The following is a 25647-nucleotide window of genomic DNA, read 5'->3' on the forward strand; positions in this document are numbered from 1 at the left end:
GGTGGGCGTGTCCATGCAAACCAGGAGGTGGTGCCGGCGGTGGGCGGCCCCATAGTAAAATGTGGGGGGCGGGGCCGAGGAGGGGAGCCACTTGGTGGGCGGGGCTCGGGGCGGGGCCTCTGCGGGCAGGCGGGGGAGGGGGAGGAGGAAGCGGCCGGCTGGTACCACCGCGCGCGTTCCGGGAGGGGGAAGAGTGACATTCCCAGGGAGGGGGCGGGCCCTTCCCGGCGGCGGGGCTGGGCGCTGGGGCGGGGAGGGGCGGGCCCCACTCCCCCGCCGGGCGGGCCGTCGGGCCCGGGGGAGGGGGCTCTTCTCTGCTCGCGTCAGAGGCGGGGCCGGCTGTACCTTTCGTGGCGCGGTGCGGCTGGGGGAGGGCCGGGGGGGAGGGAGAAGGGGCGGTCCCGGGAAGGGGGAGCCGGAAAGGGGGAGGCGCCGGCGGACAATGGAGCCTATGTGTGCTTGCGGGAGTGGGACGGCGCCGCCGCCGCCGCTGCCGCCGCCGGGGGGAGACGCTGCGCCGCCGCTGCCGCTGGCCCCGGCCCCGGCCCCCCGGGGCTGAGAGCCGCCCCGGACCGAAGCCCCCTCCCCTACTCCGCTCCTCCTCTCCCCTCCCCCACTCCTGCCTCCGGGGTAAGTGGCACCTGGGAGGGGGGAGGGGAAGGACCAGAGCCGGGGGGCAGCGGGGACCGGGTCCGCGTCCGCGTGTTTTGAGCTGGTTTGGGGGCAGGGGCAGCCCCAGCCGCGGAGAGCCGTGGTTGGGGGAAGGGTCGGGGGTCGAGGTTGCGGATTTAGTGAGTTGAGTCTGGAGGAACCTGTGGGAGGAGGCGGCGGTGCCCCACGAGCGGTGGGGAGAGACAGGGGCATCTCAAAATTTTTAGAGGTTGCGTCCCAAGCAGTGCTTGGAGAGGTTAAACGAGGAGATGGGACCGTCTCATGGTCCTGGGATGAAGGAGCTTTGGAGGGGCGAGATGGAGAGCTAAATAAGGGAATTCAGATTGAGTTCGGTGGGGTCTGTAAGACCCCTGAATGGTTAGAGAGGTAAAGGGGACTTTGCAGGCCAGTGACTTGTTGAAGGGTGGGGGGGAGATGAAAGCTAAGAAGAATGTATGAGTAAAGGGCTCAAGCAGGTGAGTTGGTGATGTCTAGGTCACTGAGTCATTGTGGGGGTCGTGGGACACACCAGTGACTTCCAAAGTGGAGCCTTAGTCACTGGCCTTTGAAAGTTGCAGACTATTAAGATGTCACTGATTAGTGTTGGGTGAGCCTGGTGAAATGGAGATATCCTAAGGAAAACAACAGGAGGGTTGGTTATTATGTCCAGAGGGAAGGGCCAGAGGCCTGTAATAGTATTGCTAGGGGCCTTATGTGAAGGCTATCAAGCATGAAGGAGGCCTGAAATCTGTCCTCCAAGAGTCCTAGTCTGCAAGAAAGTAAGGAAGAATGGGTTTTAAGTAATAGAGAGCAGAGACTTAGAGCCTAAATTGGAGTCCAGTGGGGATTAATATAATTACTAGACAAGGTAGAGAAATGGACATAACTGTCTCTTAGTGGAGAAAGTCTCTAAGGTGGGAGAGAATAGATACAAAGTTAGACTTTGGTTAAGGCAAACACAGGCACTGACTTCAGTGGGAAAATGATTGTCTATGTAAAGAGTTACATTTTAGTCAAAGATGTGTAATGGAGTTATTTGTTAGGGCTTGATATATTCAGGAATTAAATGTTCATTCTCGTGCGGAGATTTGGGTTCTTGTGCACTGAACACAAAGCGAAGAATCAGAACTAGCAGGGAGTAAGGATAAACAGTAAAATAGTTAAGAGAGGGCAGGAGGGCAAAAGGCAAAACGATGTTGGAAGGTAAGATTCATGGATTAAGAACCTTTGTGGAAACTGTTTAACATGATTGTCCTGTTGGTTTTGTTTTTTTACTGAATACTAGTGATGGGAAAGTTTTAGCAAGGAAGAAATGTTTGTGTGAATCATGTAATGGTCCTAAGTAAAAATTTTAGAAAGGCCTCCTTATTCACTGTTGAAAAAAACCCAAACTGCCAAAGACAGAGATGGATTTATAAAAGGAGCTGTTAGTTAAATGGCATAAGCATGCTTTGAGGAATGAGGGTTTCATTAATTGTTTGAGGGTTTGAATAAGAAGAGACAATTTAATGTAAAGTTGAGAAAGGTTGAGATGGGGGAGAGGAGTATGATACTTGGTAGCTTAATGACCTAGAGCTTTGGTATTGAAACATTAAAATATTATTTTATAACAATAGTATTGAATGTAAGATGATAATGGTTTCAGAAGACATGGTAGACAAATAGGGAGGTCATTGGCTAAAAGATGAAAGAGCAATTTCCATACAGTTCTCTTTTTATAAGGCAAGTAGTATGTATTATAACTTGGCTCTTCAGCAAGAGATTCCTCAACTGGATTCCTAGATGACTAGCACAAGCAAAAAAGTACTTATATACTTGGAATTTACTCTATGGGATATTTTCACCATAGCCTTCAGAAGTTATCTACTGTGAATCAAAAGAAAATATTCCCTGGCTTGTAGGGAAAAAAATACAGAGGTTTCACAAGCATTATAATCAACTAAATGTTTGATCATGGTGACTTGGTACAGTGGTTAGAGCCTTGAACTTAGAATCAGGAGGTTAGCTCTCTTTTTGACTTTTGTGTGACTTTGAACAAATCTTTGATATCTATTCTCCAGTTCTTCCATCTACAGAGTGGTGAGACCACCTGCCCTATAACCACTCATAACTGCATTTCAACCTAACCAGTTAATGCCCATCTGCAAAGTGCTTTGAACATCTTTGAGAATGAGAGTTTATGTAGTCCAACTTGTTTCTCGCTTCTAACAAAGTGCTATCTCACTAACAGACCATACTCAGCCTTTGTAACAGTATAGTAACATGTTCAATCAAGGAACAAAAAGGAGTATCTTGTACATCTGTCTTGTTCTGTTGTTTGGTTTTTTGTTTTATATTACTTTTGAAAGGTAATAAATACCTCTCTCAATTTAGTGGCAAGATAGTAATAGTGATGACCGTTGTAGAAATGTAAGCAAAGGTCCCCATGGGAGAATGAGAAAATAGATGCTGTAGGTGTTAACGTAGGATATACCAACCCCAAATATGTGTGGCCTTAGACATGTTTCTTGGCTTCCTGGCAGCTTGATTTCCTTCACCTATGACATAGTGTTGGTGGAATGACTGACTTCTCTGTCTGCCTTGGTGACTATGATGATTGAGTCTATTGAAACTTTACTTGCTCCAGATCAGGAGTTCTTGACCTTTTATGTCCCACGTACCCCTTTGGCAATCTAGTGAAGCCTAGGACCCCTTCTTGGAATGTTTTATAAATACACAAAATCAAATACATAGAATTACAAATGAAATGGAAATAGTTATCAAAATGTTAATTGTGATATAGTAATACATGTGTTTCTTTATAACACGTTAAATAATAAAATGTAGCCATAGGTCCAATGATCCTGTAATTTTGAAGTAGTAATGAGTATGCATATTATGCCAAGATATCTACAACAGCTATAACATGATGTGAAAATGTCTTGTGGTCACCAAATGTCTGTTGATGACATGGTCACAGGATTACTAATTACTGTCATGGGTTACTCCTAACATTGCATTCACAATTGAAGGTCATGCTAACTTTTACGTAGATGTTAGTCAAAATGAAGATCTACATTTTTTTCAGCAAGTTCACAGACATTTCCCCCTCCTCCAAGTCTGTCCACAGACCCCTGCGGAGTCAGTGGATCCCATGTTAAGAACTCTGCTCTAGACCAGCTGATTTTTAAAAGTTAAATTATCTTATGGCCACTTGGATTTTAGGTTTTGTAATATTTTTCAGCATCTCCATCATGCTAAGAACAGGGTCATACAGAAGACATGAAACAAAAGTCCATTTTGCAATCTGTGGTGACTGTTCTTGGTTGTGGAGAAACTTAAAAACAATGATTAAAATGAGGCTTTGTGTCTGGTGGATTTTGCTTTTCTAAACTCCCAGTCATCCCTTAACATGGCTAGTCCTCAATGGGATGAATTTGGGCTGCAGTGTCCCTATCTTCAATTTCTTGCATTTTGAGTTTTAGTGATTTTGCCTTCCTTCCTTATTTTTGACCTAATTGTTTTCTTACTGTTCTGTCTCCAAATATTGCTTTGGCCCCAGAGCACTGGGGAATGGGTGGTTTTCTTTGGAATCAGTGTGAATTTGGGGTACGAACCTATCCTTTCTTCTTATCCCTGTAGGACTGAATGATTCCACTTTGACCTAAAAATTCCCTTCTGTTTGGGTGGCAGAGTTTATTCTTGGAAAGCTCTTCTGTGTCCCGATGTAGAAGAAAGAGCAAATTGGACATCTTAAAAGGTAAAGAACATGATGATAAGCCCATTACTTTTGTGATTCAATCTGAGTATGTTGGATTTTTCTTTCTGTTTCTGTAGGGTCTCTTGTAAGTTAAAACTACATTTGTTTTGCTACTACTTCAGTGGACTAAAAATTAAAAAAGAAAAAAATTGCATTTGTTTATTATTCTATTAGTTTCCAAGGCAAAAAGTCATCAAATTAAATGCAAGTCAAAACTATTATATAAGTGCAGTTACCTTAAACCTTTTCGTGAGCAGAGACTTGTGCAATAATTCATCTCATAGGGCTGAGGAGAAAGGCAGGTAGTGAGAAGTTAAACAAGTATTTATCATGTCATTGTTGGTTTGGGTGACTGCAAGGTAAGGGTAGCAATATGCAAGCCCCAAGCTCATTATAATACATGGATCGACTAACATTTATTGAGTTTCTACCAAGTGTCAGGTGCTGAAATGATGAATGATAACTGCCCTCAGGGAGTTTCCTGTCTATACCTAAGGGGGGGGAGGGCTTTTGTAAGTGTTACAATAGTGTCATGAATATAATGCTATGGGGCCAAGGAAGATGTACAGGGGATAGTTGGTAATCAAGGAGAATTTTACAGAGAAGGGACATTTGTGCTGAAATATTACTTCAGGTAGCCATTATTCTAAACGATGATAGTTGAAATTCATTTTCAGATGCTTGAATTCTGTCAAAGCTTGATACAAATTTTTATTTGCTTAAAGTTTGTTAGCTATTAAAGGACAATAGATGTATTTTTACCCCATGAGTACTAAAATATACATTAATATTTTATTTGGACCAAGGTTTTCTATACCCGATCATTGTATAGGTTGCTTTTCCGCATATATTGGGGAAAGATTGGTTCTTCCTATTGTGTACTTTTTCTGAAGGAAGCTTTTTAGTAGTTGGCATGCCAGAAGTTAAGAATGAGCTAGGAATGGAATCCTGAGGCCTTTTAGTTCCACATTCTAAGTTTGATACTATGCCTTTTTTGGAGTAGTGGTCATAGCATAGAAATGAAATCTGTTAAACATGACATAGTTCTAATAAACTTGACTTTTTAGAGCAGAGAAGTGGGAAAGCATCATTGGAAGAGTTGAAATTGGAATTGTAGAGGTGATTCTGAGCTTGGTCAGATTAATTTGTAGATTTACTTACAACATATGGCAACCCTATTTAGAAATTCTTTTATATATTCTTAAATAATTTAGCCCTAAGACAGTCTGGAACTTGGTTCTCCTTTGCAATTTCAAAACTATACTTTTGGCCAAAGTGGGAGGCTCAGTGTCACAATTCTGGTTTATAAGGACTAATGTTAGAATTTGTTCTGCTTGACCAGTAACTGTTATATTGACTTAATCTAGCTCAATTCAGTACAGTGCTTTGCACACAGTAGGCACTAAATAAGAAGAAATCATCTGGCCAGGTGGTTCAGCTCTAAGTTCTCCCAAAGGTGTATGAAAATAAGTTTTCTTGCTGGATGCTTGCCATGTAGAGTTACACTTGAGAGTAGGGAGGAACTGGGAGTGATCTTCACTTTGTAAATTCAAAAGTACATCTAAAATTTTATCTCTTTGTACCTTAACAGTCCTCAATTCTCTATGCTAATAAGGAATGGGCAGAAGCAAAATGTACAGGTTTTTTTCCTACTAAATGCCCAGAAATTTAAGTAGAAAAATTGATTTTATTTGTACTTAGTATTTCTCCAGCGTGTGAAAATAAAATGTACAGTTGGGAAGAGGGGAAAGCCAAAGAGCCTTGAAATATCTACAAATTGGATACATACCCTGTAATAATTGGGAGTTGATTCTGTTTATGTGAGCAATGACAACTTCCCCATAAACTAATATTCTAGAATAAACAAGAAACCTGTTTTTCTCTTAAGATATTCAATGACAAATTTATATTGTTGTGTTTTTTTAATCCACTTAGGAATTTTTTTCCTTTACCTTATTGTCTTCCAGGTGAGGGTCATCTTTGAGCAAGGATTCCTGGACTCCTCACCTCCAGGATGAACACTGCTGTGTCGTGACCCTTGGGGTTTTGGTGAGTAGACTGATGGGCGATAGCACCAGGGCACAGGCATGGCATAGAAGAAGGATGATCTTGGGGAAAAGCTTCAGCTTTTATTCAACAAATGTTTTTTCTTTACTTTACCCAAGCTCACTGCTGCCCTGTTCCCCCCAGTCTCCAACCCCTGGTAACCACCATTTTACTGTCTGCTTCAATGAGTTCAACTTTTTTAGCTTCCACATATAAGGGAGATCATGTGGTATATTTGTCTTTCTGTGTCTGGCTTATTTCACTTAACATAATGTCCCCCAGGTTCATCCATGTTGCTGCCAATGACAGAATTTCCTTCTTTTTAAACGCTGAATAGTATTCCGTTGTGTGTATATACCACATTTTCTTTATCCATTTATCTGTTGATGGACACTTAGGTTGATTCTATATCTTAGTTATTGTAAATAATGGGGCAGTGAACAAGGGAGTATAGCTACCTCTTCAACATGCTAATTTCGTTTGCTTTGGATAACAACAGATTTTTTTGAGCAAATACCATGGGCTGGTCACTATAGTAAGTGCTGGGTATACAGAGATGAAAATTTAGTCATGGTCCCTGCCTTCATTGGAGCTCACAGTCTAGTAGGAGAGATGAACGTTATACAAATTATCACATAATTAACACATGTAATTACAAAACATGAAAAATTTTATGAAGGAAAAACCCAGGATGCTATGAAAAGAATGTAATAGAGAATTTCATGTAGATTGGTGGCATTAAGGAAACCTTCCTTTAGAGAAGAAACCCTTAAGCTGAGACTACATTCATTCAACAAAAATATTCAAACTTGATATGGGAGGGTTGAAGGTGAGGAGGAGAGGTGTCGAGAATGACTTCCAAATTTTTGGCATGAGCAACTGGGTGGATAAAGGAGCCATTTATTAAGATGTGGGAAACTGAAGGAACAATAGCTTGGGAGGAAGGCTATACAGAGATGAAGAATTTATATTTGCGCCTGTCAAGTTTGAGACATCTAGGGAGATGTCAAGCAGGCAGTTGTGTATACAGGTCTGCAGAGCCAAGCTGAGCCGGACATACCAATTTTTGAGTTGTTGGCTTGGAGAGACCTTCCAAAGTGAGAGGAGAAGAGTGCAGAGGAACTCTAAATTTTAGAGAAAGAGCCTAGAAACGAAGCAGATAAAGCGTGACTGGAGAGATAGAAGGAAAGCTAGGAAAGTGTGGTGTTAGGGAAACCAAGAGAAGAGTTTCAAGAAGCGAGTGAGCAACTGGCAAAATTTAAGAGACAGAGTAAGATGAGGTTAGAAAAGTAGCCAGTAGTGAGCTTAACAAAAATAGTGGTCTCTGTGATCTAGAAGTTGGTTTAAAATGGTTAAAGGGTGAATGGCAAGTGAGGAAGTGAACACTGTATGTCTCATGTACTCTGTAGAGAAATGTGGTTCTGAAGTGGGATAGAATGCTGGAGCTGGGCTTTGGTTTTAATTTCTCTTTTTTTTTTAATTTTACACTGGAAGATAGATACTACAGTGATCTGAATGCTGATTGGAAAAGGTACGGTAGACATGGGAGGTAGAGGGGAACAGTCAAATAAGAGGGTGAGAGCTCTCAGAAGCTAGAAGAGAGGGGCCTAGTACTCTTTAGTGGGACTGATCTTTGGGAAAAAGTGGGCTATGTATTTTTTGTTTCAACAATAGAGAGGAAAAAGGGGATAGGTACTAATGAAAATAGGTTCACATAGTTAGTGAGGAAGACTTTCTGCCCAGTGACATCTCTCCCTATTAAGTACTGGGCAAGACCACACTGGGAGTGGGAAGTAAGGGAGAGGAGGTAGACAGATAGGGATGTAGAAGGTATGACAGGGCATCAGGCAGAATAAGCCAGTGAGCTTGCTAGAGAGTGGTCGTAGTCATAGTAATAGTTACTGGAGTGCTGATGTTATGCTGCTGAGCACTTTCTGCTCATATAAACTAGCTCACCTGGCCCACAAGTCCCTGCTTTGACAGGCATTACAGTGACAAAGAACACAGACTTTGGGGCCACTAGTACTAGGATGTGATTGGGCAAGTTATGTGACATTTCAGAGCCTCAGTTTTCTCATCTCTAAAATGAGGTTAGTAGTAGTACCTGCCTTACAGTGTTGTGAATGAGTTAACATATGTATAGGGCTTAGAACAATGCCTGACACGTAGTAAAGATTTTAAGTATTATTTAAGAAGTGAAGAGAGAAACATAAGTAAATCTAACGAGTTAGGAGATTTAGTTATATTGGGGGGAAAAAAGATCTCTGACTCTAATGATTCTGTGGAAAATCTTTTCCAGTCCTTTTAGGTAAACAATTGAGCGCTAACCTGCTGAAGAGCCTAATTTTATTCTTTGGAACTACGTGATAAGATACTTAGCAGATTTTTTGCTCGGTTGTTTTTATTGTCAGAAAGGCCAAAGCTAAGGATGATTTATTTCAACAACTTCCTAGGATTAGGGATTGGAGAACCTGGATTTTATTCCCAGTCACTGGGTGAGCTCACATGCTTGTTTCAATTTCTGCTGTCTCTCCATCCATGAAGCAGCAGTAAGGGGGTGGCTTGCAGGAAAGAGCCAGGGTCTGAGAGCACTGATTGGAAACCTAGGAGAAGTCGTTCGTACCCCATGTGCTCTGTTCATTCATCTGTAAAATGCCTGTCCATCAAGGTCAGGGGAATCATGCGACTAAGAAACTATATGTAGAAATACTCTGAAAATAAAAGTGTTTATGTTCACAGCATTATTAGAAATCATCTTTGCTACCAGCTCATCATAAATGACTGGCAGATTAATAAGGTGATTTGATATTTGTAATATGTTTTGAGTTTCTTTGGAAGAAAAGTACAACACAAATGCCAGTTGTTTCTGTTCTGTGAGACACTAAATAAGTCACACAGGCTCTAACTACATTCTTAGTACATCATGCTGAGTATTATAGAAAAACCAAAGAACTTGAAACAAGGTTCTTGTCTTCAAAGAACGTAGTCTTCACAGGGAGATAAAATACACACCTAGGATTATTCAATACAGCATGTGATGGAGTGCTAGAATGTGTGATGCAGACAGAAAGTACCAGCAGAAGTTGCAGAAGGGGACTATAAAGGTGGTAACTGCTTTTCTTTTCCTGAGGTAAATGTTTTCTGATGGCTTTGTCCATGCAAGATTAATTTGCTACTTCTATTTTACCGGTGACTTCTAACATTTAGTGAGAGGTTACAAAAAGGTTTATGATTATATATGTCAAACTTGACAACCACAATCCATTTTCTTAGTCTAAACCAACCAACCAAACAAACAAACAAACAAAAAACTGGAAGTTGGTGAGGGATAAAAATACAACCTTAAATATAATCAAGACCAAAATATGTTTTAGCATGCTTTTTCCTGACGTTCTTTATTCTAGTTTTTTCCTGACTTTTTTATTAAAAAGGAAAAAATTTAATTGAGTATACTCAGAACTTCCATAAATTCCTTTAAACATTACAGGTAAAATAGCTGGGACCATTGCAAAATCTATATGAAGAAATAGACATTTGACACTTGACAGTGATCATAGCACCGAAACCTAGAATATAACTGATCCTCCCAGTTTTCAGTTCAGTTCTCTAGTCTCGTTCATAGGCTACATAAGCTGTAACACCTGAGCTATTTCTGACTCCGTTTGGTTCTTTAGTCACTAATCCTGCTTCTAATATCCTCCTCCTTCATTTCCATACTTTGTCAGTAAGCTACCAGAAGCTGGAGGTGGGGAAGGTGAGGACATAGTAGTTACAAGGAAACCATATTGGAACTGCCCTGGGAGGGAGCAGTGACTTAAAGCATGTCTTGGTTTTGCCTGAACTAGTCTAGGCTTCCCTAAATAAAAGACTCTCATTTGTTCTCTAGCTAGGTTTGGGAATATTTTCTTGACCTTTATGCTTCAAATTAGCCTTGCAAATTGGCTTAAAAATTATCTCAGCCTTCAAAGATGTTCTTTTACCTTCAAAATTATGGATCATTCCCATGCTTAGCCATGCCTGCAGTCCCTGTCATTAAGCAGTGAGAACACGAGACACATACTCGGCATAATTTAATAGAAAGATCATGGAAATCGGGGGCAGAACTGATTGTATTTGGTGTTGGCTCAATATTTGATTTCAGAAGTACCTCCTTTCATGTACCCCCATCCCTGAGGCCCTGAAAATATAAACATAGATCAATTTGCTTCATGGTTTGAAATGGGTGGGTTTGTTACATTTCAGTGCCATTGTTGGCCATCAGGGCTAAAATACCAAATAGTCCCTATGGATCTGCATTACCCAGAGGTCTCAAAGCATTGTTTTTAAAAAAGAATAACACAAGTTTTTGAAGGTTTTGTATTTAGAAGTAGAGAAAATGTAAGGGGGAATATATGGCTAAAGATAAAATTGTCTTTCTCCCCTGCTCACACACGTCTGCTCCGTGCTGCTCGGGTGGGAGGCCTGCCTGCCTGGCAGAAGTCTCAGTCACCCTTCAGCTGCTCTAGCACCAGAGCCTTTGGCCAGAATAGGAACATCTCCCTTTCCTTTAACCCTGGTGGAAGCTGGGGAATCATCTAGCTGCTGCTTTATTGACTTGGCTAGTGCTTTCACCTTGATCCTGTTGTAAGGGTGTTTTATGTCTCTGTGTTTTCACTCCCGACTTTTTTTGTGTGGCCTTTTCCCGTAGTGTGCCCTGGAGATGCGAGATTTTCCTTTGGCAGCAGGAGGCACACACCCAGAGAATGCTGGAGCTGCAAGGGGAAAGGACCCACTTCCACAGCAGAGAAAAACAAAGAGGAAAAAGGCATACAGGTGGCCAGCGCTAAGGGACGCACCCAGCAAGCAGTGGGCCACTGCCACTGCCCCCAGCAGCTGTTTCTGCTGCAGCCCGAGAGGAACTCGGTGAGCCCGTCCCTGTTTGAGACTGCAAGCTCAGGATTTCAATCAATGCATTCCAGTAACCCTAAAGTGAGGAACTCTCCATCAGGAAACACACAGAGGTAAGGGCTAGGGCCTCCGCCGAGGCCTCTGGAGGATGTCATAGGTGCACCGCAAACACTCATTGGTGGAACAGTGTGTTGAATTGGAAGCAAATGAAACTCAAATGGGAAAGGAAGAGAAAATAGATTAGTAGATAGCAATGGAATAGTAAACAGGCTACAGTATAATCAAAGCTTATGTTAGAGTTTTCCTTTGTTGTTCTTTTGTCCATCGTTCCCTGACCTCTCCTCCCTGTCCCTGACAAAACACAGACAAAAGGACCTTAGGGGCCATCCAGTACAATCTGCCAAACTTGGCAAACGAGGAAACTGAGGCCTGGAATGGTGAGGCGGCCTGACATTTTAGAACTAAAACACCAGCCCCAGAACTCCCACTGTGAAGCTTTTTCCTCTATTCCACAGTACTTAAATTGTTACTTTAAAAGAAATTGTTTTCTCACCCCTTGAGGGCAGTGGTGGCTTCACTGCTTTGGTGTAATACTGCTTGTTGGGAGGGATTAGGATCCTGGATGATTTCCCTAACCTGACAGTCACCAGCTCCCGTGCTTCCCTGGACCTGCTTGTGTTTTCCAGCAGGGAAGCCAGGCTCTTGTTACAGCTGCTGCTTGTCATCAGCCTGGGCCGGGCAGTATTTTGATCTTAACGATGCCTGTTTGTTTACTCTGAGCTAGTCTTAGTGTGAGAGTCACTTCTCTATGTACATAGAAACCGTTGTCCTTTATTGACAAAAGCCCTAGAGATGGGTCCCCATGTGACTCCCGGGTTCTGAGACCTGGCAGGCCACTCTGCTTGATCTTCCTCTCTGTTGATAGCTCTGACATAGGAGCAGGGGAGGAGAGAACAAACGAGTGGCCGAGGTGAAACATGGGGTGGTTACTGAGTCCTGAGGGTCTCTTTGCCCCACGATAGAAGCTGCTTCTCCCTGATCTGTGCTAACCAGCTGGTGTCTGATCTCCCCTTGTTATTTGTTTCTTTTAGTAGCCCTAAGTCAAAGCAGGAGGTGATGGTCCGTCCCCCTACAGTGATGTCCCCATCTGGAAACCCCCAGCTGGATTCCAAATTCTCCAATCAGGGTAAACAGGGGGGCTCAGCCAGCCAATCCCAGCCATCCCCCTGTGACTCCAAGAGTGGGGGCCATACCCCTAAAGCACTCCCTGGCCCAGGTGGGAGCATGGGGCTGAAGAATGGGGCTGGAAATGGTGCCAAGGGCAAGGGGAAAAGGGAGCGAAGTATTTCCGCCGACTCCTTTGATCAGAGAGATCCTGGGACTCCAAACGATGACTCTGACATGAAAGGTATGTCTATAAGATCTTTGAGACTCAGAGGGAAGTAGGTATTCCTGAGGGAAAGCCTCTGACATTTGGTGGAGGCCAGAGGGCCTGAACTCAGCCTAGTGGGGAGAGTGGGTCTCAGATTCAGGAGTTCTCAGGTTTATGATGGAACTAATTTGCTACTAACTGAAGAATAGTTTGGAACCACCTTGCTGAGCAGTTCTCACTCTTGAGGGTACAGGTGGTTTAGGAGCTATGGTGGGATGTTTACGGGCCTAACCATGTTCTCATGCATGTTTCTGGCCTCCATACTGTTTGTACTTCAGTTTCAAGCTCCAGTTTGTTGTGCCAGTGGCCCACGCTGGAGCAGTTTTTCTGGCATCCCCTCCTCTTCTCCATCAGAGTAATCCTCCAAGGCTTGAGTTTTGTGCTCTCTGGTTGCCACTTTGCCAGACGTGTAGACACAGAGGAAGCCTTAATGGCCCTGGCACTAGGCCGGGTTTGTCACAGCTGATTCCAGTGTGGCAGGAATGAGCGGCTACCAGATGTGTTATAGATTTGGCAGGCACCGGAGTGGAGTGAGCCAGAAGGGGTATGGAACCAATGACTGTGGTTTTAGGCTTTTTTCTTCCTAGTGTAAGATCAGAAATCTTAACTGTAGGCCAGAACACCAAGTTAGTATTAAAGAATGGAAGTGTGATTCCCCAAGCCAAATTAGAATGGAAACCTGGGTGGTTGTTCCTTCCTTCCTTCTGGCTGCCTTCCTCCCCCAGTGTTCTGAGTGACAGCACTGTGCTGGGCACTTGCTGTCCTCAAGGATTTGAGTGCACCTCGGAAGCTGATCATTAAACAAACAATTAGAATGACACTTGATAAATGCTGAAATAAGAGAAGTAGGAGGGCTACGAGATCCATTAGCAGGGGCATCCAGTCAAGTCCAAGAGGTTTCAAAAAGGTTTCCAGGAAGGAGGGACGTTGACGCTAGTATCTGAAGGATGTGTAATAGTTAGAGAAGTAAGAAGGTGGGGGAAAAGTGCTTTATAATTGGTCATTTAGGGAGAAAAGTATTTGAAATTTTGTGAGTAGAAGAGAAGGCTTCCTCTTAGCGAGGTACTTCCTTCTTAAAATTCTCAAGGTGGGTTTGTGTTGTGATGCTGTAAATGCTGGCAGAAGAAAGGGAGGCATATTCTTTCTATGATGATGAGTCTTTTCATTCTTTTAGAATGTAATTCTGCTGACCACATAAAGTCCCAGGATTCCCAGCACACACCACACTCGATGACCCCTTCAAATGCTACAGCCCCCAGGTCTTCCACCCCCTCCCATGGCCAAACTACTGCCCCAGAGCCCACACCTGTTCAGAAGACTCCAGCCAAAGTGGTGTATGTGTTTTCTACTGAGATGGCCAATAAGTAAGTTGATGGCTATGCCTTGCTGTTGGGCATGGCTTGTGTGTTCTTATTCCAATTGCACGTTGAGCCTTTTTTTTTTTAACCCCCCCCTGATGTTACCACTTAAAGTTAGCAGTACAGAAAGAGCTGAAATAAAACATAAAACCTCCCCACCCAACTTTCCAGAGGTAACCAATGATAATACTTTCTTGGCTTTCCTTTCAGAAATTTTTTGTGCTTACACAAATATGCATATATATCTTTTCTAAACACAGAAGAGATTGATCACACCATACACGCTTTTCTGCAGTCTACTTACTATTATTTGTTAAATGACACAAGTAATAAATATACATTCTAGAATAAGTAGAAAATATAACTAAAAATTAAAACCTCTGGAATTCAAAGAGATAATCACTGTGAACATTTTGGTATATATGTTTCTTGTGAATGGACGAATCAATGGATTTTTATTTATTTATCAAAATTGTGGTTATATCCCACATTGGATTTTCTGATCTTTTTCGCTGTTGTTTTTTCTTTTTTTGTTTGAGACAGCATCTTGCTCTGTTACCCCGGGTAGAGTGCAGTGGCATCATCATGGCTTGCTGCAACTTCAAAGTCCTGTGCTCAAGCAATCCTCCTGCCTCAGCCTCCCAAGTAGCTGGGACTACAGGCGTGCACCACCACACCCAGCTAATTTTTTCTATTTTTAGTAGAGATGGGGTCTCACTCTTGCTCAGGCTGGTCTCAAACTCCTGAGCTCAAACAATCCTCCCGCCTCAGCCTCCCAGAGTGCTATGATAACAGGCGTGCGCCACCATGCCCGGCTGCTTTCTGACTTTTTTAACCCACTTCTGATAAAAAGTGAATATTGACAGCCTCAGACCATCATCAGGTGTTTGTGAGATTTTGTGTTGCCCCTTCTCGGGTTGGGATTTTGAACTAGAGTTGTTTATAAAACACCTACCACAATGGATTGGTTTGAGGAGGAAATCTTGGTTTTTGTTTTTTGTTCTTTAATGCCTCTTTTGGGATTTGCTAATGGCTATCTTTTACTTTCAGAAGTTTGATGGTAAGAGATAAACATAAATAGTGAAGCATGTTTGTCTTGATTTCTTCTCATTCAACATTTCTGATGGTTCTTTATACTCCTTCCTCTCCTTTACAAATTCAGTCTGTGCTTTAGAATTAGTTAGTGAAATAGAAACAAGGTCTAGTGTATGCCGTCTTTTCTGTCTTTGCAGAGCTGCAGAAGCTGTATTGAAGGGCCAGGTTGAAACTATCGTCTCTTTTCACATCCAGAACATTTCTAACAGCAAGACAGAGAGAAGCACAGCCCCTCTGGTATGTTGTTTCAGAAATGGAATAATGGTTTAATGGTTCTACAGTGACTACACAGGAGTGGAGGTGGTGAATTTAATTGATAGGGAGATAGTCTTGATCGTATGAGCTGCATTCTGGGCATTTAACCTAATTTTGGCATTGTGGAATGTGGGGCATATCACACTATACTATTTTCTGCTAGAATGCTGGTAGATTAATTACTAGGGGGAAGAAGATGCAGAATACAAGAGGATATCTTAGGGTTTCCTCCATGTGACCATCTTTGGGAAAATGGAACAAGTTTTTAAAAAATAACACTCTTGAGTTAGTCAAAGAACAGAGAGAAAAAGCAACAACTAAAACTACAGTGCTGGAGTACGGGATGATAGAACCATAATCAGAGTCTCAGTGACTTTCAAAATTATTTCTATTTATTTCAAAGTGAGAGGACCATTGAATGCTTTTAATTGCTTGATGTTTCCAAAATTATAATAAATGTTAGTCTGTTTTCTGTCTGGATCTTAAGCACCTACTATAAACTCCATTAGAAAAAGCATACAGTGGATGTTTTAATGCATGTAGTTTACCAAATTGAACCAAAAGATAATTCTTGTGTCTAGCATCATCAAGGTATTGAACCGAATGCTCTGGGGAATACTAAGAGGTTCAAGACACAGTCCCTGCTTTCAGAGAGCATAAAACCTAATACTGGGATGATTCTTAAACATGGGAAAAGTTAAATGACAATAAATGATCAAAGTAACAATTCAAGATAAAAATGGATGCCATCTTTCCTATTTTGTGTAGCAGAGGTCTCCATCTCTATAGACATAAGCAGAGCTTGGGCTTTGCTAAACTTAGACAAGGAATTTCACATTCCCTGTGAATCTCCACTACTCAAGGGTAGAGGATACATATAATTATACTTAAAATGTTTATTGTGTTGGAATGCACAGGGTATATGCAACTCAAACCAACATTTTATTGACTTAATGACAGTTTTCAAATGCAGTTATCACCTCTATCTTCTCTGGCACTAAAATGAAATCAGAAAAGGAGTTAAGGAGGGAATTGGGAATAAACCATTACTCCAAATCTAAAATGACAAGGGTGAAACTAAACGATTTCTACTGTCATAGTCACTCTATATGTAATCAGCACCCACACACAACTAACAAACGAAGCCTGACCAATAAAACCAAGCTTAAAATGATACTAGAAGGGGAGTTCATGTGACCTCCACACTCCAATTAGAGAGTTGTGGACACAGAATACACTTTTGACTATGCAGAGTCATACAGATTCAGCCAGTCTAACCCACACAAATCTTATCTAAATGTGCATGGGCACCTCCAAGTGAAACATTCGTATATATATTCACAGAATGTAAACACTCAAAGATATGTCTTTGTGTATGTACAACACAAACTGTTCATATGCAGAGATACACATAATGATTCGTTTACACATTTGCACACAGGTAGACACATTCCAGAGAGTAGATGGGAAGTAAAAGCCTTAATGGTTTGGAAATACAGACTGGATTAAGTGAACAAGTAGGAGCAGATGAACACCAAAAAAGGGATCTGGAGGCTGGTGAAAGATTTCTGAGACTGAGTCTGTAGACCAGGCTCTTCTGGTCTTCAGTATCCTCTTAGTCTCTGCAGTGCCATAGTTTAGACCCAAACATACACATCCCTCTTCCAAACACTCACGATGTCCGTGTTACCTCTTGTGAGTGCTTTTACCTAGCACATAGTGTAGCATTAGATATTTAATAAATAATAATAAGGCAATCATCCAACCTCTTAAAAGGGCAGTCTGCTGTCTATTAGAACAGATCAAGAGACACCATGAGCTAGATAGCGTCAGATTTCTCCACAGACACTTCCTGCCTGCAGATTATCTTACTACAGTTAATATGCAAATTCTTATCAAATATGAATCAGTGATCACAAACCAAAAACAGAAACCAGAGATGTCAGGCCCCCTGGAAACTCACGGAGGGGAGTGCCTCAGCAGTCGCCCTTCAAGGAGACATTGAAATGGAGCAGGCTTCTTCGCTGCCTCCAGCCGGTAGAGCACAATGCTGCAAGTGACTTACGCTTTCTCTTTCAGATGGAAGCATGAGACCTTTTGATTGACAGTGAGAAGTCTACATACCCAGTGTACTTTCAGGGAAAAGAAAAAAATGTTAGGTATAGCCTCCCACATAGCAAGACACTAATCTCTCTCAGAATCAGAAACACGTAGTAGACATGTGATATCAAACCTGTTCCTGGAAATAGATACTCAAATGTATTCACTTTGGCAGAGTGGCTCTCCTCTGGCATGCTTATAAAGTTATTGAAATCTAATCTTCAGCCAGGGAAAGAGGATGGTATTTGACAGTAAGTTTTAAGAAAAGTAAAAATAAAAATGTCTCCATGTCCAAAATGGGGTCGTACATGAACAATTTCTACAGCAAGTGTCAGTGTAGATTTATGGGACTGGAACAAGTCCTTTGTAACATATCTTGCTCTTTTAATTGCTCTTCTGTTCAGTTTACCAATGATTTTAAAAATCTCGTTTATCTTCAGAACACACAGATATCTGTCCTTCGGAATGATCCGAAACCCCTCCCACAACAGCCCCCAGCTCCAGCGAACCAGGACCAGAACTCTTCCCAGAACACCAGACTGCAGCCAACTCCACCCATTCCGGCACCAGCACCCAAGCCTGCCGCAGCCCCACGTCCCCTGGACCACGATAGTCCTGGGGTAGAAAACAAACTGATTCCTTCTGTAGGCAGTCCTGCCAGCTCCACTCCACTGCCCCCAGATGGTACCGGGCCAAACTCGACACCCAACAATCGAGCAGTGACCCCCGTCTCCCAGGGGAGCACTAGCTCCTCAGCAGATCCCAAAGCCCCGCCCCCTCCACCAGTGTCCAGTGGTGAGCCCCCCACGCTGGGTGAGAACCCCGATGGCCTATCTCAGGAGCAGCTGGAGCACCGAGAGCGCTCCTTACAAACTCTCAGAGATATCCAGCGTATGCTTTTCCCTGATGAGAAAGAATTCACAGGAGCACAAAGTGGGGGGCCCCAGCAGAATACTGGGGTATTAGATGGGCCTCAGAAAAAGCCAGAAGGGCCAATACAGGCCATGATGGCTCAATCCCAAAGCCTAGGTAAGGGACCTGGGCCCCGGACAGATGTGGGAGCTCCATTTGGCCCTCAAGGACATAGAGATGTGCCCTTTGCTCCAGATGAAATGGTTCCACCATCTATGAACTCCCAGCCTGGGCCCATAGGACCCGACCACCTGGACCATATGACTCCTGAGCAGATAGCGTGGCTGAAACTGCAGCAGGAGTTTTATGAAGAGAAAAGGAGGAAGCAGGAACAAGTGGTGGTCCAGCAGTGCTCCCTCCAGGATATGATGGTCCATCAGCACGGGCCTCGGGGAGTGGTCCGAGGGCCTCCCCCTCCATACCAGATGACCCCTAGTGAAGGCTGGGCACCTGGCGGTGCAGAGCCATTTTCTGATGGTATCAACATGCCACATTCTCTGCCTCCGAGGGGCATGGCTCCCCACCCCAACATGCCAGGGAGCCAGATGCGCCTCCCTGGATTTGCAGGAATGATTAACTCTGAAATGGAGGGGCCAAATGTGCCCAACCCAGCATCTAGAGCAGGTCTTTCTGGAGTCAGTTGGCCAGATGATGTGCCAAAAATCCCAGATGGTCGGAATTTTCCTCCTGGCCAGGGCGTTTTCAGTGGTCCTGGCCGAGGGGAACGCTTCCCAAATCCCCAAGGACTGTCTGAAGAGTTGTTTCAACAGCAGCTGGCAGAGAAACAGCTGGGTCTGCCCCCAGGGATGAGCATGGAAGGCATCAGGCCCAGCATGGAGATGAATAGGATGATCCCTGGCGCCCAACGCCACATGGAGCCTGGGAATAACCCCATTTTCCCTCGAATACCAGTTGAGGGCCCTCTGAGTCCTTCTAGGGGTGACTTTCCAAAAGGAATGCCTCCACAGATAGGCCCTGCTCGGGAACTTGAGTTTGGGATGGTTCCTAGTGGGATGAAGGGAGATGTCAACCTAAATGTCAGCATGGGATCCAACTCTCAGATGATACCTCAGAAGATGAGAGAGGCTGGGGCGGGCCCTGAGGAAATGATGAAATTGCGCCCAGGTGGCTCAGACGTGCTGCCTGCTCAGCAGAAGATGGTGCCCCTGCCATTCGGCGAGCACCCTCAGCAGGAGTATGGTGTGGGCCCTCGGCCCTTCCTTCCCATGTCTCAGGGTCCAGGCAGCAGCAGTGGCTTGCGGAATCTCAGAGAACCAATTGGGCCCGACCAAAGGACTAACAGCCGGCTCAGTCATATGCCACCACTACCTCTCAACCCTTCCAGCAACCCCAGCAGCCTCAACACAGCTCCTCCCGTTCAGCGTGGCCTGGGGCGGAAGCCCTTGGATATATCTGTGGCAAGCGGCCAGGTGCATTCCCCAGGCATTAACCCTCTGAAATCTCCCACGATGCACCAAGTCCAGTCCCCAATGCTGGGCTCGCCCTCGGGGAACCTCAAGTCCCCCCAGACTCCATCGCAGCTGGCAGGCATGCTGGCGGGCCCAGCTGCTGCTGCTTCCATTAAGTCCCCCCCTGTCTTGGGGTCTGCTGCTGCTTCACCTGTCCACCTCAAGTCTCCATCACTTCCTGCCCCATCACCTGGATGGACCTCTTCTCCAAAACCTCCCCTTCAGAGTCCTGGGATCCCTCCAAACCATAAAGCACCCCTCACCATGGCCTCCCCAGCCATGCTGGGAAGCGTAGAGTCAGGTCAGTATGCTTGCATCCTCACGGTTGCACCTTGTAGCTGGAGATGGCTAGAACAGGTTACTTTAAGAAAGTAAGTTACTTTAAGAAAACTGGTGTCTTGATTATACAACCAGAGGAGGCAGTTTTTGCCGAAATGGACGTATTTGCGGCAAGGTGCATAATCAGTACTTTTGTGGGATTATGCAAAAGTGTCTAATCCTGGCAAAAAATATGTATGTCAGATGGAACTGTTGAAAGGAAGAGGGGAAATGGGAAATATATGTCGGTTCACAGAGTAATTTACATTTGAACAGTGAACATATGCTGGTGAAATAAAATGTCTTAACAGTGGATGAATGTGGCTTCTTTAAATACTGGACCCACCCACTTCCAGGGGCTGCCCTCAGGTCAAGAGATTCTGAGTATAATCCTAAGCAAAGAGGAGGGAGGCTGCTGTTAAGACTTGCGTGGTTTTCATAAGTACGTGCTGACCACAGAAACAATTACCAAAGCCTTCTCCTTGGTAGACTGCTGTTCTCAAAGATCAGCTACAATTTATTAGTATTTTCTTCCTAGGAGAGGCTCTTGCTGATGATGGTGGTTTTGTGAGTGGGACCAGAGGTGGTCAGTGGAAGTAGTGCCAAGGTGTAAATACTAGGTTGGTGTCATCTCCACTTGAGAAAGACTAGAATCAAAGTAAGAGAGGAGATTTATCCTGCCATGCTAAAGTGTCTCTCTCTGTGGGATAGCAGCTCACTCAAGCAGTACAGTGGAACTCAGACTTTTTTAGTTCAGGCATCTTGGTTGTGGAAATTAATTAAGAATGTGGATAGGGTGATGTGGTTAGTACCTGGAATTGGATCACTAGTCTGGCTTCGTGGCATACTAATACCTGAGTTGAATTCTAAACTGTGATTGGCAAGGGAAAGAGATCCACTTATTTCACATTCTATTCAGTGAAATCGTTGTCTGTAAACCATATTTTCCCCAAGCTTGAACTAATATTTCTAACATTCCTGGCGTGTTTGTCTTCACATCTGCTGATCCGTCACCTCCATGTCACGCCGCAGTCTCCCCCTGCACACACACAGAGCTTGACTAGAAGATTGATGATTTGTGTCTTGGGTCTAATAACACTGTCCTGTTCATCTGTCTCACTGCTGGCCTTGCTAGTTCATAATCATAGGGCCCAATAGCCTTCAAAAGGAATCTAATTCCCTGCCCATTTTTGTTCTGTTTTGCTTTCTTCTCTTAGGTGGCCCCCCGCCTCCTACAGCCAGCCAGCCTGCCTCTGTGAATATCCCTGGAAGTCTTCCCTCTAGCACACCTTACACCATGCCTCCAGAGCCAACCCTTTCCCAGAACCCACTCTCTATTATGATGTCTCGAATGTCCAAGTTTGCAATGCCCAGTTCTACCCCATTATACCACGATGCTATCAAGACTGTGGCCAGCTCAGATGATGACTCCCCTCCAGCTCGTTCTCCCAACTTGCCATCAATGAATAATATGCCAGGTAAGAAACCAGAAAAAGAGGCCATGGAGCTAGTGCTGAACAAAAGAAACCTCTTGAAGTGTTTTCTGAATGGCTGGAGGCCTGAATAGGTAGAAGTTCAACAAGTTAAAAAAATGTACCATCTAAGTTAGTTGCAGTAGAATTAAAGTGTCTTGACTAGAGGAAGATAACAATTTTTAATTAGCTTGAGTCTGTTTGTAAGAAAGCAGATTTCCTTATAGTTCTGATGTGCCTATGTACGTGGATGGGTTTTGCAAATTTGTTTTTTATTTTGTTTTTTCTCTTTTGGTCCTCATGTGGCAATACTGAAAGCGGTTTCTTTTGAACATGCTGATGGGAATGCCCTTAGCTCTCAAATATTTTCCTGGAAGGGCAGCCTCAAACCACAAGCAGCCGCAGGATTTCAGACAGTGGAAAGCCCCTATTTCCTAGAGAAGCCCTTTCTTTAGGACTAGGGAGATAATAAAATTCTTCCCTTCCCTGTGCATTCTGTATGCCTTCATTCCTGTACCCAGCCCACCCAACCCCTGCCAACCTCATTAACAGGAAATAATCTGGGATAGTGAGGGTGGATCAGCAAAGAGACCAAGACTTTTCAGCCATGGATTTCAGATTGTTTCCGATTCTGTTCTGATTGTTAGGAATGCTGTTTGTCCTAACTAACCAGGTTAGGACATGCTCCGTGGACAGCATAAGCACCATCCCTACCATACTCAGCGGTAATTCCACAGAGAGGCCAAATATTTAAACGTCCCAGAGACTGTAGTAGAATGTGTGCGCTTTCCTTTTCCATTAAGTGTTATTGTTTCTTTAACAGTTCATGTAACCTAGAGTTTTAAATGCTTTCTCTACAAGGCAATACAAAATAATGCCAATTGAAAAAAGGCCTGTTTGGGTTTTATTATTATTTCTGTTAATTAGAATTGTAGATCTGATTAATCCTTTTTCTCCAAAAGGGCCATACTTCAGTCATGCAGGCAAATTGTTTTCTTCTGTATTAAATGTCTCCAATAAAGAGGACTACACTCATTTGTGTATTAATTTATAACTTTTCACACAGGAGAATTTCCTCCTTGCTATCGTCTACACACTCCTTTATCATACAGGATAAGACTCAGTAATATATTGTCTTGTGGAGCTGTTGGTTTATATGTCCCCAAATGTATTATAATCTTATTGTGGGTAGGGATTGTATATTATATGTTCCCAGCATACTACTGTGCATATTAGATGCACAATAATTTTTTTGTTAATTTGATTTATTATAGTTTTTCTGAGTTGCTTTTGGTTAAGTTGATTCCTTTGATATCTTTATTTTTCTAGGAATGGGCATTAATACACAGAATCCTCGAATTTCAGGTCCAAACCCCGTGGTTCCGATGCCAACCCTCAGCCCCATGGGAATGACCCAGCCACTTTCTCACTCCAATCAGATGCCCTCTCCGAATGCCATGGGACCCAACATACCTCCTCATGGGGTCCCAATGGGGCCTGGCTTGATGTCACACAATCCTATCATGGGGCATGGGTCCCAGGAACCACCAATGGTACCTCAAGGACGGATGGGCTTCCCCCAAGGCTTCCCTCCAGTACAGTCTCCCCCACAGCAGGTTCCATTCCCTCACAATGGCCCCAGCGGGGGGCAGGGCAGCTTCCCAGGAGGGATGGGTTTTCCAGGAGAAGGCCCCCTTGGCCGCCCCAGCAACCTGCCCCAAAGTTCAGCAGATGCAGCACTTTGCAAGCCTGGAGGCCCCGGGGGTCCTGACTCCTTCACTGTCCTGGGGAACAGCATGCCTTCGGTGTTTACAGACCCAGATCTGCAGGAGGTCATCCGACCCGGAGCCACCGGAATACCTGAGTTTGATCTGTCCCGCATTATTCCATCGGAGAAACCTAGCCAGACACTGCAATATTTCCCTCGAGGGGAAGTCCCAGGCCGGAAACAGCCCCAGGGTCCTGGACCTGGGTTTTCGCACATGCAGGGGATGATGGGCGAACAAGCCCCCAGAATGGGACTAGCGTTACCTGGCATGGGTGGTCCAGGGCCAGTGGGAACTCCGGACATCCCTCTTGGTACAGCTCCATCCATGCCAGGCCACAACCCCATGAGACCACCAGCCTTTTTGCAGCAAGGCATGATGGGACCTCACCATCGGATGATGTCACCAGCACAATCTACAATGCCGGGCCAGCCCACCCTGATGAGCAATCCAGCTGCTGCTGTGGGCATGATTCCTGGCAAGGATCGGGGGCCTGCTGGGCTCTACACCCACCCTGGGCCTGTGGGCTCTCCAGGCATGATGATGTCCATGCAGGGCATGATGGGACCCCAACAGAACATCATGATCCCCCCACAGATGAGGCCCCGGGGCATGGCTGCTGACGTGGGCATGGGTGGATTTAGCCAAGGACCTGGCAACCCAGGAAACATGATGTTTTAAGCTGCTAAGATTGGATGTGCCGATCCTTGTCAAGATGAGATTCCAGGTCCTGAGAGCTGCTTTGAGGGAGTTCCAGGAGTACTTGCTATTGGTCATGCAATAGGAGATCAGAGACCCGAGGGCTGCTTTGGGGGAGGGGGGAACTCAAGAATGTATGGATTTACCTGAAAACAAATTATTCATTTAATCAACAGGTGTGTTTTTTTTAAGATTTATTTTTTAAAAATTATTTTTGTGGACTTGGGTATCCCATGATGGCACCTCCTTTTGGGAATCTGTAGCCGTGCTTTGAGAATTGCCATCGGTCACGTGTTGCACCGTTCTCTGTATGTTTACGTCCTTTGGACTGGCTTCTCCCAGGATTCTTTTCTGTTTTTGTTTTTTTTGATTTGGGCTTTATTTTTTTGTGTACTGTACTATATTGTAAAAGGGATTTTAGCAGAGACTTTAGTCTTTGGGGCAAGAGGAGAACAGGAATGCTGGGCTGTTTACTTTAGGTGGAGAATCCATCTTCAGACCTTTGGACTATTTTCTTTCAACTCCAGTGTATAGAAAAACCAAACTACGACCTCAGAGCAGAGTATTAATGAAAAGCACAAAAAAAGGAACTAAGTTCAGCGAGGGGTGGGGGGAGGGGGGAGTTTTTCTTTTTAAAAATAACAAAGCTTAGGACATTTGTTTTTCAGTTCAAGTGCTCTTCAGCACTGTGTGTCTCTCCCAATATGCCAACCCACCGTCACTTTTTTCTCTTGTTTCTCTCTCCCATTTTGCCCTGTCTCCTCAGTTAAGTGTGTTTCCTTCCCTTGTGCCCCCACTGGCGACCCTCTGCTTCCCTCTTTTTCGCTTTGGCAGCTGCAATACACGGTGTTGGGGAAGTAAATCTAGCGAAGCCTCGCCTTCCATGCCGGGCGTCCTCCTGGCTCCGGGAGGGAAAGGTCTGTCCTCGGGATGCTCTCTGCTCTTTTTTCCCCTTAGTCTTTCTCTTCCCCAACGTACCCTTCCTTCCCTGCCCACCTTGTTTTCTGTCCTCCTTTTATTAGGAATTCCCAAGTGAATTTTATTAATGTGGGGGTGGAACAGATGCTAAAAGCTATCCAGGATTTTGTTTTTGTTTTTGTTTTAAATTTTGTGGTTCCTTCCCTTGCCTCCCCCTCCCATGCGTAAAACGTTCTGTGTAACCTCCATTAAATTTGGTACAAAACCACTCGCCAGAGCTGTGGTGTCAGAAAAATAAAATATATTGTTTCTTACAAAACCGAACTGCCTTTTTTGTTTATTTGGATTCCTGTTTGTTTAGTGTTGGGCATGCTGGCTGCCGTGTGACCCAGAAGTATAGAATCTTTGTGTTGGGGTTGATCATAGGGTCATGGGTAGGAAGAGTGTACAAAAGTGCCTCCTCCAATAGAGCGCATGCCTTGCCATTGAGGGAGAGCCACTCATGTAGGTTCATCCTGTACTGTTCCTTT

The 25647-nt window shown here is 44.2% G+C and overlaps 1 protein-coding gene across 6 annotated transcripts in view; it reads left to right on the forward strand.

Annotated features, from left to right (window-relative positions):
* The window catches only part of BCL9 (BCL9 transcription coactivator), an 83383-nt gene extending 57942 nt beyond the window's left edge, over nucleotides 1-25441 (forward strand). The window contains exons 2-10 of one of the 6 annotated variants that reach the window (XM_045544839.1): nucleotides 4273-4390; nucleotides 6358-6439; nucleotides 11124-11436; nucleotides 12415-12731; nucleotides 13930-14119; nucleotides 15346-15445; nucleotides 18004-20245; nucleotides 21480-21740; nucleotides 23064-25441. In XM_045544839.1, coding sequence (XP_045400795.1) covers nucleotides 11384-11436; nucleotides 12415-12731; nucleotides 13930-14119; nucleotides 15346-15445; nucleotides 18004-20245; nucleotides 21480-21740; nucleotides 23064-24181 — 4281 coding nt within the window. In that variant the 5' untranslated portion in view covers nucleotides 4273-4390; nucleotides 6358-6439; nucleotides 11124-11383 and the 3' untranslated portion in view covers nucleotides 24182-25441. Of the gene's footprint in view, nucleotides 1-596; nucleotides 631-4272; nucleotides 4391-6357; nucleotides 6440-11123; nucleotides 11437-12414; nucleotides 12732-13929; nucleotides 14120-15345; nucleotides 15446-18003; nucleotides 20246-21479; nucleotides 21741-23063 lie in introns of those variants that run through there. The other 5 variants (XM_045544842.1, XM_045544843.1, XM_045544844.1 and 2 more) reach the window with 5 other exon arrangements.
* The last annotated feature ends 206 nt before the right edge of the window (nucleotides 25442-25647 follow it).

The sequence above is a fragment of the Lemur catta genome, chromosome 3, assembly GCF_020740605.2.
Source record: "Lemur catta isolate mLemCat1 chromosome 3, mLemCat1.pri, whole genome shotgun sequence".
NCBI lineage: Eukaryota > Metazoa > Chordata > Mammalia > Primates > Lemuridae > Lemur > Lemur catta.